The sequence below is a fragment of the Cucurbita pepo genome, chromosome LG10, assembly GCF_002806865.2.
Source record: "Cucurbita pepo subsp. pepo cultivar mu-cu-16 chromosome LG10, ASM280686v2, whole genome shotgun sequence".
Taxonomy (NCBI): Eukaryota; Viridiplantae; Streptophyta; class Magnoliopsida; order Cucurbitales; family Cucurbitaceae; genus Cucurbita; species Cucurbita pepo.
In genome coordinates this window covers 8770822-8787878 of record NC_036647.1, presented here as the reverse complement: position 1 = coordinate 8787878, position 17057 = coordinate 8770822, and the positions used below count along the sequence as shown (strand labels likewise).

The window sequence follows — 17057 nt, the reverse complement described above, 5'->3', positions numbered from 1 at the left end:
TATCGCGTTCTTTTAGTGTTTTTATTCAAAATCAAAAAGGAATTGTTTTAAAAGGATTTTGTTAAAGGATTTTTTTAAAACAATTTTTTTTAAAAAGTATTTTGCAAAGAGGAATTTTCCCAAATTCTGTGTAATCTACATTGCATATTACCCATAAAACATCCTCCTTTGCTCTATCAAGTTTTTGCCCAGAAAGACCATTACACACAAAATGGGAACCTTTGCACTATCAAGTTTTTGCCCTGAAAGACTATTACACACAAAACATCTTACCCGGAATCAGAGAAAGAAAGAAAGAGGCTTTCCTTGCGAGTTTAACGAGAATTTGACGAAACATCTCACTCCCTCCTCTCATTTGACGAAAATTCTCATTTGACAAAACATCTTACACACAAGACTATCACAAAACATCTCACTCCCTCCTCTCATTTGACGAAAATTCTCACTCACTCCTCATTTAACGAGAATTTAAATTTACAAGAATTCTCACTCAATCTCCCTCATTTAACGAGCATTAACGAGAATTCTCACTCTCACTCCCTCGTTCAACGAGCATTAACGAGAATTCTCACTCTCACTCCCTCGTTCAACGAGCATTAACGAGAATTCTCACTCTCTCCTCCTTCAACGAGCATTAACGAGAATTCTCACTCTCTCCTCCTTCAACGAGAATTCTCACTCTCTCCTCCTTCAACGAGAATTCTCACTCTCTCCTCCTTCAACGAGAATTCTCACTCTCTCCTCATTCAACGAGAATTCTCACTCTCTCCTCATTCAACGAGAATTCTCACTCTCTCCTCATTCAACGAGAATTCTCACTCTCTCCTCATTCAACGAGAATTCTCACTCTCTCCTCATTCAACGAGAATTCTCACTCTCTCCTCATTCAACGAGAATTCTCACTCTCTCCTCATTCAACGAGAATTAACGAGAATTCTCACTCTCCTCATTCAACAAGAATTCTCACTGTCTCCTCTTTCTCCATCTAAACGTGACATCTCCTCTCATTTGAGGGGGGTAATAAAATGGTCATCTCTATATATAGATCATCTTCCTCTTCGAAAATAGAATAGGTTAAATTACATTACAAAATTAATTTGGCCATAATAATCATTAAACTATATATTCTTCTTGAGTTTAATTAAATTCATCATTATACTTGAAATAGTAAATAAACATCATATAAATAATACATCGTTTCAAAGTTCTTAATTTCCATTGTAACATTCTTCTTAGCTTTGATTCTAATGTAAGCGATTGATGCATTCAAAATCAAGCGTTAATTGGATTCAGAAACACAAAAAAAAAAAAACACAGTTCAAAGTACCAATAAGAATCAGATAGAACACTATCCATGAATGTAAAACAACTCAACAGAAAGCATAAACTATGAAGTTCCTAACAAAAACATTCTTCTCTTTTTGTGAAAACATACCCAAGCGACTTAAGCATTGACCCTCTCGGCATCGTCCAACAACAATGCCTTCACGGTCGGTTTCGCCAACAGATCCGTGTGCTCTTGGAATGGCGATTTCGTGAAACGAGTCTCCTTCCAGAACTCGGGTGTGAGGAAACCATAGGTTTTCAATAGACAATCGAAGGTAGCCTGCCAAAATGGAAACAAATTAGAACGACAGAATAAATCAAATCCAGATTTCATACGAACAGATTGAACGTTACATAGTTCATGTTCAACATTAAATAGCAAACCACATCAACCCATTTAAGAAAAGAACAATCTTTATCGATGCCTTTTCACACATATTTGCATACAAAGGCACGATCAACCAATTCCATGCCATTTAATCATAAGAAAAATTTGAAGTTCTCTAATCTAAACACATCAAAAGTTACATCTAAACTGTTAAGCTGTTAAGCATTTACAAATCACACACGTATCTAAAATCATACACAAGGCATATCCTGTACTCTGATTTAAACCACAACATTCAAGTGAATTCCACATTATTTAAATAAAACGGATGAACAAACAAAGAGAAGAATCCAAAGAAAGAACAACCCAGATCAGTAAAATATCAACAACAAACCATGGGTAGACTACTACTCAAAATCTCATAAGGTTCGACTAATTACGAATCTAAATTGTAATAATGGACACCTTAAATGTCAATCATATATTTAGCATAACAGATGAGATGGATCTTGCATCATATTATGATATACCTTCACGAAGTTTCCAAGTGTCTTGGTCGATCCCCGGGAAGATGTGAAAACATCATCAATACCAGCAAACTGAAGCACCTTCTTGGGAACCCGTGCAGCGACAATACCAGCACCACGAGGAGCAGGGACCATACGTACAGTGACAGAGCCACACTTACCAGTAACCTTGCAAGGAACGGTATGTGGCTTTCCAATCTTGTTACCCCAATAACCCCTCCTAACAGGGATCACTGACAACTTAGCCAATATAATCGATCCACGAATAGCAGTCGCCACCTCCTTACTGCACTTAACTCCCAATCCGACATGGCCATTTCCGTCGCCGACGACAACGAAGGCCTTAAACCTAGTCCTCTGTCCAGCCCGGGTCTGTTTCTGCACAGGCATAATCTTCATGACCTCATCCTTGAGGCTGGGGCCGATGAGAGTATCGACGATCTGGTGCTCCTTGATTGGGAGAGAGTGAAGGTAAATCTGCTCAAGTGATTGAATCTTACCTTCCTTCACAAGACGCCCAAGCTTGGTGACTGGAACCCATTTTTCCTCTTCATCACGGCGACCTGCGCGACGTCGTCCACGGCCACGGTCCCCACCCCGGCCTCTACCGCCGAATCCTCTGCCGAAGCCGCCTCGGTCTCCTCCTCTTTCAGCCATGATTAGGGTTCGCGCAGCTGCAAGAGAAAATGGGGGGAGAGATTGGAACTTGGAGAGTGTATGAAGAGGATGAAAACCCTAATGAAGAAATTTATATACGGGGCTACTGCGAGTTTAAGATTTGATGGGTTCACTTTTGGGGGTGTTTGGATACAGATTTAGAATGAACCGCTTTAGGCCCAAATCTAGTTCAGGCCCAACTTAAGAACCCGAACCAGTCCAGCCCATGAAAAGATAGAGTTAGCCCAATTAAATCTAGGCCCAAATAATCTGGCCCATAATTCAATGAGATTTTCTGGCCCAAATCTAGTTCAGGCCCAGATTAATTCTTACTTTTACGTTATTTTAAATAAATTTAGGTATTTTTTTTAAATCACTCACAAATAATATAAACTAATTCTTAAATTTATACCATTATTAATTTGAGTTTAAATTATTAAAATATCAGTTAAAAAATTAGCTCCGCAAATAAATCTTTAAACTTTTAATTTTACGAGCAGAAGATAAAATCCTTCAAATTTCAATATCATCAATATTTTTTAAAATTTATTAATTTTTCAATTTTGTTCGACTTTATAAATTTTAAAAATGGCCAAATAAAATATACCATTAGACAGATAATTTTAATAACTTATAAAAAATTTAAAAAAATAAAATTTAAAGGTACTCATTAGGGTTTAAAGTTTTTGTATATTTAAAAATTACAATATTAAACGAATTTTAAATTTATTTTTTATAATCATTATTTATAAATGAATGAAAATTATAGTAATATTTAATTGATTAAAACTATTTTAATAATTTATCTAAATAAAATTAGTAAAATTAACTCTCAAACATATATTTAATTATTATTATTATTATTTTTTTTTTTTTAAAGTATTTTATTTTCAGAAATCATAAACAAAACCTTAAAAACGACCGTTTTTATTTTTTATTATTTATTTATTTTTATTTATTTTATTATTATTATTATTATTATTATTATTATTATTATTGTAATAGGGCATCTACTTCTTGAACCTCTGCTGTTCATTCTTTTTATGTATCCGTTGCAGAGCTCAATTACTCCTAAATGTGGGCGACAGCAGCAAATCAAATGCAGCCGCTGCCGGACCCAACTCCGGCGACGGCGACTGAGCCATCCCACTCTGGTCAGTCCATCCAGACGCTGGTGGTGGTGCTGGCAGTCATCATAATTTTGGGTGTCATTGCTCGGATCTTGGCTCGCTTCTGCGGCGGAAACCATTCCGGCGGCGGTGGTGCTGACGGAGAAAATGACATTGAAGGTTGGGTAGAAAGAACGTGCAGGAGCTGCATTGACGGCGGCGTCGCTACTCCGCCGCCGGAAGCGGCGGAGGAGAAGAAGTGAGGCAGGTAGATTATGTGTCTATTTGTAACCAAAGGGAACTAAAGAAAATGACTCTCTATGTGCTTTGCTCTTAATTACTTTCCATTTTTCTCTAATTTTGCCTCTAAAATATTAGAAATCTCGATCAACAAAATACGTTAAAGTATCATTTTAGAACTGTTTATATGATCTGATAGTCCGATCAATCTGAGCTACCCAATCCAACTCAGGGTTTTTATTTTTTTTCGATTTGGGTAGGGTTGAATGGTTTGAAAGTTGAAAATTTGTTTAGGTCGGGTTAACTCGACAAACCCGAAAATAGGATTACAACCCAACCCAATCTTATCCTATTTTTGAAAAGATTAAAAATATTTAACGTTGGTAACTAATGTCAATGATATTGGATGATGAAAGTCCACATCCGCTAATTTAGGAAATGATCATGAGTTTATAAACAAAGAATACTCTCTCCATTGATATGAGGCCTTTTAGGAAGCCCAAAGCAAGGTGGACAATATCATACCATTGTGGAGAGTCATGTTCGTTTAACATGGTATCAGGGTCATGCCTTAAACTTAGTCGTGCCAATAGATTGGTAAATCCTCAAATGTCGAACAAAGGACTCGAAAAGAAAAGGAGTCAAGTCTCCTCGAACGCAGTAAAAAATGACTAAGACTTCAAATGAGTGAAGCCTTAATCTAAGGGGAGGTGTAATATTTGAACTGAATGAGATTTTAGCTATTAACCAACATGTAACCCATATATATCTCTACTGAATTGAGCCGAAAATACCATAAATTATTATTATTGAAGTAATTTTAATAAAAATAAAAATAAAAATAGAATAAAATTGAAAAGGATTAAAATGATTTTTTAATATATTAAATAAATTAAATTAGAAACTTTCAAAGACTAATGATGCTATTATTTATTTAATAACTTAGTCAACAACTTATTAAAAATTAATTAATTAATTAAAATTTAAAAAAAAAATTAAGAAAATATTATAAATGAGAGAAAAAGGGGAAAACTTTGGGAGTGAAGGGTCCCACTTTTGGAAAAGCTGTTTTTCATGGTTTATTCCTTTTGACAAGATATCCCTGTTTATGCTACAAGGTACCATTGATGCACTTATGTGCTATCAAAATCGAACCGAACCGAAAGAATGAACGGTCATGGAAACAGGTCAATTGGTTGGTTTATTGGAGACCGACTTGGGACGTAGCTAGTTATATTTTCATTCTTTTCCGACCATTTGCTTCGTTTACCGTTTGTATAAGAACTTTAAAAAGTGTATAATAGGTCATTGAATTTTTTTTTTAAATGTCTACTATGTACGGAATCGTAAGAACAAATGGTTAAAAATAAGGTCAATTGGTTGGTTTATTATTAGTGGACACCCTTTAGTCATAGTTACTTCTTTTACAATAAACTACGGTTTGTGTAACGTAACTTTAAAAAGTCTATAATAGATTATTGAACTTAAAAAAATGTCTCTCTCAAACGAAAGAACGAACATCCATTGAATTAGGTTAACTGGTTGGTTTATTAGGGACATGTAACAGCTCAAGCCTACTATTAGTAGATATTGCCCTCTCCTTTGTCTGTTAGTCCTTCTTTCCCTTTAAACGTGTCTGTTATGTTAGTCCTCTCACGTTAGTCCTTTTTTAGCATTCCCTTTAAACGTGTCTGTTAGTCCTCTTTGAGCCCCCTTTAAATGTGTCTGTTCAGTCCTTTTTTTAGCTTTCCCTTAACGTGTCTGTTAGTCCTCTTTGTTTTAGCTCCTTTAAACGTGTCTGTTAGTCCTCTTTGAACAGTCCTCTTTGAGCTCCCTTGTGTCTGTGTCTGTTAGTCCTCTTTGAGCTCCCTTTAAGTGTCTGTTAGTCATGTGTTTGTGTCTATTAGTCCTCTTTGAGCTCCCTTTAAGTGTCTGTTAGTCATGTGTTTGTGTCTATTAGTCCTCTTTGAGTAGTCCTCTTTGAGTTCCCTTTAAATGTATCTGTTAGTCCTCTTTAAACTATATGTTAATGAGAGGTTTTCACACCATTATAATGAATGTTTCGTTCTCTCTCCAACCAATGTGCAATCTTACAATCCACCTCCCCTTGGAATCCAACGTCCTCGCTAACGCTCGTTCTTCTCTCTAATCGATGTGAAATCTCATCTTCCACTTTTGGACGTAATTAGCTTTATTTTCATTTCTTTCTCGACCATTTGCTTCTTTTACAACAAAGCAGCTTTAAAAAACATATAACCGATCATTGAACTTTAAAAAATATATCTACTCCGAATCCACTTTTGAATATTGAATATGAGAAGTCCCACAAAAAAAAAAAAGCATATCCAATATCTAAAGTCTTCAACAATGGCCGTTTGTAAAGTGATTAAGCAACCAAATTCAAACTATGTTCACTTTTGAAGGAACTTTTGGGCTTTTTCTTTCACTTTCATTTGCTGCTTTAATTAAAACACTCTCCAATATCAATCATTTCTTTCAATATAAAGCTTACAAAAGTACACAAGAAGCCTTAAATAATGGGAAGAAAGAATAACAAGTTTGTACATACAAAGAACACTATGGGGGAGGCCAAAAAATTTGAAGAGGATCATCATATCAACCTCTGCAATCTATCTCTCAAACACAGCACCAAATAAACTTAATTAAACACGTCGTCGATCGATAAGCTAGGATCGTACGTACCTGCATTAGCTTCGAGATTCCAGTTCGACTGTGTTGTTTTGTTCATTACTCTTTAGCAGTTGATTCCACATTGTTCGACGTCAGGACCAGTTACCCGAGTTGTGAAGGGATCGATCCGAACCCATAAGAGGGAGAAGATTGAGGCAAGGAGGATGGACCAGACAACCACGATCGTGGGAGTTCGGTTCTGGCGACCCATCAGACCCTTGAGGAAGGGATAGAGATGAATAATCACCCAGAACGCGAAGAACAGTTTGCCGAAAAGGGGACCCCAAGATTGATAGCCACTGTTAATGGCATAAGAAATTCCAGCAACAACTCCTACTATGTTGATAATCAGGAGAGTAGTTGGGGGAATGAGAAGAGTTGTCCACTTGAACAAGTAGAGCTCAGCAAAATCTCCATCTTCGTCAGATGCTTTTGAAGTAACCGTGAAGTTGGTATCGATTCCAGCAAGAACTTTAAGAAGACCTTGGAACACGGCAAACAGATGGGCCGACACACCTCCGATAACCCAGAACTGCTCGTTTCTCCACCATTCATCGATCCCGACACCGCTCCATCTCATTTCCAGAATACCAGTAGCAAAGATGGAAAGAAACAGAGAAATGAACCAAATGCTGGCAAGATTACTGATCTGTAATGAAAGAAGAATAAACAACAAAGAATATGTTCGTCGTTTCAGTGATACTCGAGCGAGCGAAAGCTAATACGTTTGTAGTAAAAACGTATATGATTCTTTTTACCTGAGGAATGATGAACTTTCCAGTGAGCAGACATATTGCAGGCAAGGTACAATAGGCAAGAAGAGGAATTGATGTTATTGGGTAAATGGTAGTGTTAACATAAGCAAATCGCTCGAGCCATTTCAACCGTCCACCATAACCGTACCACATAGGACAATGCCGACTGAAAAGAATTTCGACCGAACCTAACGCCCACCGAAGCACTTGGTTAAGACGATCAGAAAGATTAATGGGAGCAGACCCTTTAAATGCAGGACGGTCCGGTATGCAATAGATCGATCTCCAACCACGGGCGTGCATCTTGAACCCTGTCAAAATATCTTCTGTGACCGAACCGTAGATCCATCCGATCTGCACCACCAATGTTAAACATCAGTTAGTCGTGCAAATGTTACATCGTCTCGTAGCAAATAGAAAATGTAACATAAATTAATGGCCTTAGAGGGAGATAGATTCATACTTCACTTCCCCAGTCTGTTTTATCCTCGTATCCACAACTGATGACGTGAATTGCTTCTTTAAGGAGCGATTCCGGAGTGGCAGACTGTGGCACGCCACCGTTCTCCATTAGCGTGGAAGCAACAAATACAGCCGATTGACCGAACCTCTTCTCCAGGCTCATTTGCGACATTAGCAGCGATTTCTCGTCATCAAACCCGGCACCTGCATCGAATGATGTATGGACATTAACACCTCCATTTCAAGATACAAGCTAAAATGTTAGGTTGCTTCCTTGAAGATAAAACACTTGAAAACTGGAGTTACTTACCTTCAACTCCTTCCTCAATATCCTCGAGGTTGAATATTGGCACGGTGGGATCGACATTTTTACTCGTTTGCTTCTTATCAGAATCTTTTCTTTTTGATTTAGAACTTTTCTTTTTCGACTTCCCAAAGCAACTCGAGAATAGCCCTGGTTTTTTATGCTTGGGCTTGAGAGGGGGTTCGTAGCCATACAACGCAGTTCGATTGAAAACACATCCCGTTCCCACATAAACGGGACCTTGAATACCGTCCAAGCCTCGAAGATTGATCTATACAACCCACATAAAATTTTAATAAATTATACATACATTTCACACAGCCACTGAAGATAATCTAGACAAAGATGGGTAAACAAAACTTACATCGAAGAAAACAGTGTTTCGGTTAGCATATCGATCATTTCTATCAATCCCATCGAACCTCTGTGGAAACTGAACATAGCAAACTGATTTTCCAAGGTTAGGATCCATCATAAAACACATAGCTTCCCGCAACGCTTTACTGTTGTTTATGTAGTGATCACAATCAAGATTTAACAAGAACGGTCCATTGGTAAGCACGGCAGATACCCGAACCTGTATAGAGGTACTCAATCATTTGAAGAAAGATATAAGAGTCCAGAGAGGTATAGAAATTTTCTAGAGCAATTTACTCACAAGAGCATTCATAGCACCAGCCTTTTTGTGATGTTGGAAACCAGGACGCTTCTCACGAGAAACGTAAACCAGACGTGGAAGCTCGTTACCCTCAGTATCGAGTCCTCCACTGTGGCCTAAGAAAACCTGAAAATTTATATTGAAGAAACAAGAAGAGAATATATTAAAGTAGGAAGCAAGAATGAAGAAGCAGACACAGACACCGTACAGACCTGTATCATTCCTGGATGATCTCTAGTGTTATTTCCCGGCCATGGCGTACCGTCTTGCATGACCCACCCTTCATCAGGAACTTTCTGTGCCTTAGCAACGAGTCCATTGATACGGATTTTAAACTCCTCGTATTCTCTCTGTAACACAAAAGCACGGTCAACTATGGAGATGATAAAGTAACTTTTATGAAAGAAAATGATATAGAGGAATCTGGAGTTACTACCTTCATCGCTCTCCGATCCTTCACGAATGATGGATGAACCTTGTCCTTTAAGTAATCGATCTTCTGAGAAAAATACCACTCGGGTGCTCGTGGCTCAATGCTGTATTTCTTGGAGAAAGGAACCCATTTTCTTGCAAATTCTGATGTTTCAGACAAGGCTTCAAATGTTAACATAGCAGCTCCGTCATCTGATACATAGCAAGAAACTTTATCAACTGGATAGTCCACAGAGAGAATCGATAGGACCGTATTGGCTGTGACGAGGGGAGGTTCTTTCAGAGGGTCGACAGTACTGACAAATATGTCGACAGCAGCCAACTGAGACGGCTCTCCTTCACGATCATATCTGCAAACCATAAATATTTGAAGGTTAGGCAAACATCAAAATGAACATTGCTCATAATGAAAGCTAGAACGTTACCGTAGAGCAAGCCTATCAAGATATGTCTCCCGGTTGACCGGAAGCCATTTGGGGAACTGATCCAAAATCCAAGATACAGCAAACCATATCTCACAAATCACTGATATTAACCACAGAGCAAAGGCATTCGGAACTGGATTTGTAATCCGGTAGTGCAAGAAGATGCAAAGAATAATAAGCCGCAGAACTATGACCATCCTATAAGGGTTAATCCTAGAGGACGGAATAGAAACCTTCCTCGATAGAGGCTGACGAGCTTCGTCATTCCTGCAATGCCAACAAATGAGTAATGTTTAGCAGATTATTCTCGTACAAAGCACAAATATCTGTTAGAAAGCAAGAAATTTATGAGTGGAAAGTTTGATCGGTTGAATTCCATTAACACAGATTGATGCTACCTGAGTTGAAAACATAATATCCGTTCGCTAAGTTGAAACTTCGAGATATATAGAACATATTCTTTTTCAGAAAAGAGACGATAGAAAACCAGAATTTTTATGAAAACAATATGACAGTTTCCAACATGGCTGAAATTAAGTTTTTCCTTGTTTCTGACCGGATAAGTCATTTTTTGGGGAGAGACTACGCGTTTTTGGGATCTGCGTGCTCCTTGGTTAAAACCACTAAAGGGTCCTAATGGTTTGGACTTGAGTAAGCTGAAAAAAGACATACAACCTTGGCAAGAACGACATTCTGCGGAATATATGACTCATGCTCCTTAGGTTCGTTAAATTTCGTGAGTGGCATAGCTACCGAAATTAATGCAGTCAATTATGTCTCTCCTAGAAGTTGGTTAGCTATCTCTCATTTTATTCTAGGATTCTTCCTATTCATAGGTCATTTATGGGAAAGACTCATGCAGCCCCTATGGGATTTGAAAAAGGAATTGATCGTGATTTTGGACCTATTTTTTTCATGACTATTCTTAACTGAGATAAGCGATCTAATGCTTGATGTCAAAATCAATTTGATTCCACCATTTATATCAAAGTTGGAGTTCACAAAAACATATTACTATTACGAAGTGCAATTCAACAGTTGAATGCTAAGAAATGGTATAAAATACAAAAAAACAAGAGAGCAAGTGAAGCACTTACAGTAAAGAATCATCGATCATGACATCAGTGCTAGCATCAAAATCAGCACCACCCCTCCCTTCAGAAGGAGCATGACTAACACTCATCGGCGGCACACTCTTGTCCTGCTTCACCTTCCAACTATCTATCCTCTCTTTCCAGGCTACATTGCCAAACCTAGCCGATCCCGAGTCCCTCGATTGATCCATGATTCGATAGTTAGCTGCCAATTATCAAACAAATATCGACATAACTATCATGACAAAAGAAATCTTCCTTTTCCGACATATCACACGACACAAGATATCAAACGTATGAGCTTACCTCGACTCCCACTTTCAGGCGATGCCATGGAGAGCCGCTCGGGAGATGCAGCAGACAGTTCTCCAGAAACCTTGAGCAAAGAGAACACCAGAAAACAACCCAATTCAATTCCAAATCCAACAAACAGAAACAAAATTGAATAAAGTAAAGTAAGCTGCTAGAACAGCTTACAGATCGTCCAGTGGTGAGCAAAGGAATGTGATTAAACGATCCCTCCTTATCATAATTGGTATCCCAGCTAAGCGTGCGCTCTGGCTTCTTATGATGCCTTTCTTGCGCCCCTTCCGCTCCATTACCATCAACATCTTCCACTGCCTCTCCATGAACAGGAGGACTTCCTAATGGCCAAGAACAAATCGATCCATCACATAACCATTGAAATTTCTCATCATTTTAATCGTTCAAGAACTACGAAAGAAAATCTAACTAAAATAGTTGAAAGGATCGAATCAAAACCTTTATGCCACTTGTATTTGGTCTTGCATTGAGGGCAAGACTGATTCCCGTCTTTCCTCTCGTACTCGTAACAGGGACGGCAAACCGGAAACGCACAAACATCACACGCAACAAACGGCTCACCGTCAGCCGTCGTGCCGACGGAATCGCTGCAGATCTGACAAACCTGGCCGCCCCCAATCTGTTTCAACGATTTCTATAAATTGAAACAAAAATCATCAAATCAGAAAATAGAGTTAGAAAAACAGAAGTAAGAACAAGTAAACGGTTAAATTACCCCAGAATTTGGATCGACCTCCATGGCCGCTGGTTCAATCGAAGATCCTCCTCGATCCTAAGCAACACAAGCAAGGAACAAGGAACAACTCTAGTTTACTTCATGGAAACTCAATCTTCCAAGAAAAAAAAAATGGAGATCCAGAGGATTCGTTAAAAAATGGTGCGACGGGCGAAGAAATCGATGGAAGAAGAAGATCAAAGGAATTTCAAGGGTCAGAGATCTCAGAAAAGCCACCGACGCTGAGACAACACAGATCCAATCCAATCCAATCCAATCCAATCCACCCTCGGGTCTTCTTGGTGAAATTTTGTACTCTTTTCTTTTCAGATACTTCTTCTCATTGAAATTTTCTAAGCATTTTTCCTGTTCTTATCTGAATGTCTGATTTTGATTGGGTTTTTCTGATACTCCCTTCTCAGTGGACTGTAGAACAACCATCCAAATGAACTTCAATCTTCAATTTTCCTTTTTTTTCAATTTAACAAAAATATCCTTACAATTTTTCATTTTATTTAAAAAATAAATATCATTACCATTCCTCTAGTTTCAAAAAAACTTTTAAACTTTCATTAAAAACCTTCCCTAATATTTTTAAAAAATTTTAAAATATTTTTTACTATTAGTACTATATTTTTTAAAAATTAAATAATTTTTACATATTTAATATATGATAAAAACCGTCTATTAATATCTCATATATTGTCTATAAACATTTTGATGTTATATATAATGATTCAGATCCACCGCTAGCAAATATTGTTCTCTTTGGGTTTTCCCTTTAGGGACCGCTAGCAGATATTGTCTTCTTTGGGCTTTCCCTTGAGGGACCGCTAGCAGATATTGTCTCTTTGGGCTTTTCCTTTCAGGCTTCCCTCACGAGAAAGCCCAAAGATGACAATATGTCGGCTAGCAGTGGATCTGGGTATTTACAAGTGGTATCAGAGCCAGACACCGAACGATGTGCCAGCCTTCTCACTGTTCCCCGAAAGGGGGTAGACACGAGATGGTGTGCCAGTAAGGACGTTGGGCCCCAAGGGGGGTGGATTTGGGGGCGGTCCCACATCGATTGGAAGAAGGAAAGAGTGCCAGCGAGGACGCTGGCCCCGAAGGGGGGTGAATTGTGATGTCCCACATTGGTTAGGGAGGAGAACAGACCACCATTTATAAGAGTGTGGAAACCTTCCCATAACAGACGCGTTTTAAAGCCTTGAGGGGAAGCCCGAAAGGGAAAGTCCAAAAAGGACAATATCTACTAGCGGTGGGATCTGGGTCATTACATTATATATAAACCGTTAGTATTTCTTTGATTCGATTACTATCTTTAAATTATGTTTATGATTAGCCTGACTAAGTGTAATTTTAAAATTTTAGTCCTAATTTAATCATGTATCAGGTAAAAATCAGGACGGTTATATATTGAGAATAAAAGTATGTTTGCAGATGAAAATCTTCTACATTGTATCGTATTATTAAACTGTTGAGATATATTATTTATGGAATATATCCTAGATATTATATCTTAATATTCTTCCATTTATGGTTAGATTTATAGTATATTTTATTTTATTCTAGTATTTAATTATTTTATATTTTCCTCATTTGTACTAGCTTGTATCCTATTTAAAGGATATCAATATCAATGATAATATACACCTTCCCAATTATATTTTCTATCTCATTCTTAACATAAACTGATGTTTTGTATGCAGGACCTCATGCATATGTACGGTTATCAAAATCATGAGATATTGAAACAAATTCTATTCTTTTCAATTTTGACGACATGAAAGTGTTGCATGTTCGAGAGCCTTAAATACATGAAGGTAATGTACGTAAAGTCGGTGTATATGAAAGTAATGCATACGTAAAGGGTCCTAGAATGCATGAAACGATGCATGCTTTGAGGGTTTAGTGTACATGAAAGCGATCGAGATTGAATCGTGCATATGAAAGTTTTAGATTTCGTTATAGTTATGTTAGCATAGATCGTGTTGCTCGTGATTGCATATCATAAATCCAGCAACAGGGTAAATTATTGGGTATTTTTAATACTCGACATGTTCTAGAACTCTTCCTTTTAAGTAAAGATAAGGACATGGAAGGCAGTGACAGAAACTATTTGCTAAACGTGTCATAGGGTCAAGACGAGAAAATATTTTCTCTGATAGCCTTTTTATGCGGGTTTTCAATTGTTTTCAGTATGCATGTAGTAACGACCTTAGTCGTTCTAAGCTCAAAATGTTAGGTTATTATAATATATGAAACCAATAAGGGGTTAACGAGGTCGTTTTCTTGTAGGAGTGCTAACGTGCACCCTTACGTAGATCACTATAACCCTAAAAGACGTTGTCAACTCTAATTCTCTAAGCTCTTGCTACATCTTATAGCCTTTCACTAAATCGAGTATTGAAGGGTGTTGAACACAACTCTTTTGTGAGAACACTTACGGTCTTTATTAAGACCAAACAGGAATAGATTACAAGACACTCTGTACCGTGCTACTGCAATCTGCTTTATCCACTAGACAATTCATTACTAAAATATATAAATATTTATTCTTAAAAGACATAAATTCTTGTGAGATCCCACCTTGGTTGGAGAGGGGAACGAAACATTCCTTATAAGGGTGTGGAAGCCTCTCCCTAGCAGACATGTTGTAAAACCGTGAAGCTGACAACGATATGTAACGGGACAAAGCGGACAATATTTGCTAGCGGTGAGCTGAGGCTGTTACAAATGGTATTAGAGTCAGAGGGTGATGTGTTATTGAGAACGTTGGCCCCTACGGGGGTGGATTGTGAGATCCCACGTTAGTTGGAGGGGAAATCAAAACATTCTTTATAAAGTGTGGAAACCTCTCCCTAGTAGACGCTTTGAAAATCCGTGAGGCTGACGATGATACATAACAGGCCAAAGCGGACAATATCTGCTAGCAGTGTGGACACCTCTCTCTAGCAGACGCGTTATAAAACCGTGAGACTGATGACAATACGTAACGGACCAAAATAAGATGATTGACCAAAATGTTATTTTAACTATAGATCTTCATATGGCTCGATAATTCAACCAATCTAGGATACCTAACATAAACTATAAACATTAGTTTAGCTAGCTTTTTTTTTCGATTTGGGTCGGGTTGGATTTCAAAAAATAAAAAATCCAATTCGATTTTCTCGTTGACATTTTTTTTGTCGGGTCGAAATAAGATTACAACTCAACCAAATCCTACCTTACTTTTGAAAAATTTAATAATATTTAACGTTTGTAACTGAGGTTAATGACGTGTCGTGATTGGTAAATATTTGATATTTGATTTAACTCGACTCGTGTGCATCGTAAATTTAATCTAAAAAAATTATTATTACATATATACATATATGAAAAAATCATGATTTTCTTTTAAAGAAGGTTTAATGGTGGCAGTGAGCTGGCAGTGAAGCTCAAGCAGCCACATGGCATGAATTTCAAAAGAGGTGGTGACGTGGCAGAACATGAATGGTTATTTCTTACAGAAGTTCACAGAATTCGACAACGACTTCTTGGAGCCGCGTGACCGACACGACAATGACAACCAGTTCAATCACACGCGTGAGAGTACAGTAATATGTATACTCGCGCTTTCGAACGTACAATTTTAATTTTCTCATTTCTTGGCGGCGCGCGTGTGAACAAGTGTGAGGTCGTGCGTGAGAAGTAATTGGTGCTATTTTAGAAATATATGAAAACACAAAATACATCTGTCAGTTCTTGTCGGTGATGAGTTGGAAATAGCTAATTAATATATATATATATATTTTTTTTTTTCTCTTTCTAATTTTGTTAAAATTTGTGAATTTTTTATACTCAAATTTAGTTCATCTAAATCTAAAAATTTTATTAATGAAATTGAATTTTTGAATGTTTTTAGAAACACGAAGAGATGAGCGATAACATAAAGTTAAAGATGTTGACATGAAGTTGCTACTCGAATCAATCGAGGTTTCTTTTTTCTCGTTTGTTTTTCTCGTTCATACATGAAATTTGAGTAATAATGATGGGTTTTCCACCCGTTTGATCACATGAATGTTAGCTACTCTCAATTAGATCCTCCTTTGAACTGGATGACGACGTTGGAGGCTAATGACACGAGAGGACTCAGTTGGATACTAAAAGACCATCATGGAGATATCTATAGTGCCGGATGTTACCAGATGATTGGATATTTCACAATTTCGTATCGAAAATGTAAGTAATTGGATTGGGGTTCAGGTTCAGATCAATTAATACTTTTGATTCTTTTCATTGAATCTAATTGTTTGGATGAAACCATTGTTGAATGAGAAATTTTAACCAATCACAAGTTGTCACTGTTATGTTAGGATTAAAGTAAATTAGATTTGGTTGTTTGGATTAGATTTGATTCAGTTATTTAAATTAGATCCAGATTTAGTGATTTGATTCTGTAAAGCTGTAACGCTATATAATAGCCAATTTTATTATTGAATAGAATGAGAGATTTCTCCCAATTCTTCAAATCTTTCCAGTTTTCTTTTTCTGTTCCTAACAAACAATGTCAATAGAATCCTCAAATATCGAACAAAGAATTGTGAGCCTCGAAGGTGTAGTCAAAAGTGACTAAAGTGTCGAACAAAGAGTGTACTTTGTTTGAGGGCCCAGAGAAAGGAGTCGAGCCTCGATTAAGGGGAGGCTATTCAAGAGCTCCATAAACCTCGGGGGAGGCTTATAGTGTACTTTGTTCGAGGGGAGGATTGTTGAGGATTATTGAGAGTGAGTCCCACGTTGGTTAATTTAGTGGAAGATCATCGGTTTATAAATGAAGAATATTATCTTCATTGGTATGAGGGCTCTTGGGGAAGCCCAAAGCAAAGCCATGAGAGTTTATACTCAAAGTGGACAATATTATACCATTGTGGAGAGTCGTGTTCGTCTAACAGTTACATTATTAGAAAAACTCGATAAACTAGATTGACAATGATATTATTGGTTGTCTTTTGCTACCCGGAGAGC

The 17057-nt window shown here is 37.5% G+C and overlaps 3 protein-coding genes across 3 annotated transcripts; 1 reads left to right on the top strand and 2 right to left on the bottom strand.

Annotated features, from left to right (window-relative positions):
- Nucleotides 1-1261: 1261 nt before the first annotated feature.
- On the bottom strand, nt 1262-2910 carry LOC111804311 (40S ribosomal protein S2-4-like). Its single transcript, XM_023689066.1, has 2 exons — nt 2185-2910; nt 1262-1606 (listed from the first exon to the last, which is right to left on the bottom strand). The coding sequence occupies exons 1-2, from the start codon at nt 2836-2838 to the stop codon at nt 1445-1447; spliced, it is 816 nt and encodes a 271-aa protein (XP_023544834.1). The 5' UTR covers nt 2839-2910; the 3' UTR covers nt 1262-1444.
- Nucleotides 2911-3886: 976 nt separating this feature from the next.
- Nucleotides 3887-4305, top strand: LOC111804479. The gene has a single exon (XM_023689302.1). The coding sequence runs from the start codon at nt 3914-3916 to the stop codon at nt 4208-4210; it is 297 nt and encodes a 98-aa protein (XP_023545070.1). The 5' UTR covers nt 3887-3913; the 3' UTR covers nt 4211-4305.
- Nucleotides 4306-6647: 2342 nt separating this feature from the next.
- LOC111803457 (cellulose synthase A catalytic subunit 3 [UDP-forming]-like) lies at nt 6648-12512 on the bottom strand. The gene is made up of 14 exons (XM_023687860.1): nt 12048-12512; nt 11771-11966; nt 11486-11652; nt 11315-11384; nt 11012-11213; nt 9915-10181; nt 9494-9839; nt 9270-9407; nt 9058-9183; nt 8764-8976; nt 8406-8670; nt 8097-8299; nt 7637-7987; nt 6648-7527 (listed from the first exon to the last, which is right to left on the bottom strand). Exons 1-14 carry the CDS (start codon nt 12069-12071, stop codon nt 6943-6945), a joined length of 3153 nt encoding a protein of 1050 aa, XP_023543628.1. The 5' UTR covers nt 12072-12512; the 3' UTR covers nt 6648-6942.
- Nucleotides 12513-17057: the final 4545 nt, after the last annotated feature.

What these genes read in the sequence shown, in the direction of transcription:
- LOC111804479 (XM_023689302.1), top strand. Translation starts at nt 3,914, where the DNA reads ATGTGGGCGACAGCAGCAAATCAAATGCAGCCGCTGCCGGACCCAACT.
- LOC111803457 (XM_023687860.1), bottom strand. Translation starts at nt 12,071, where the DNA reads ATGGAGGTCGATCCAAATTCTGGG. An exon ending in ATGATCGATGATTCTTTACT is followed by an intron (nt 10,182 to 11,011) that starts GTAAGTGCTTCA and finishes TTGGCATTGCAG; the next exon opens with GAATGACGAAGCTCGTCAGC. An exon ending in GAAACACTGTTTTCTTCGAT is followed by an intron (nt 8,671 to 8,763) that starts GTAAGTTTTGTT and finishes TGGGTTGTATAG; the next exon opens with ATCAATCTTCGAGGCTTGGA.
- LOC111804311 (XM_023689066.1), bottom strand. Translation starts at nt 2,838, where the DNA reads ATGGCTGAAAGAGGAGGAGACCGAGGCGGCTTCGGCAGAGGATTCGGC. An exon ending in CACTTGGAAACTTCGTGAAG is followed by an intron (nt 1,607 to 2,184) that starts GTATATCATAAT and finishes CCATTTTGGCAG; the next exon opens with GCTACCTTCGATTGTCTATT.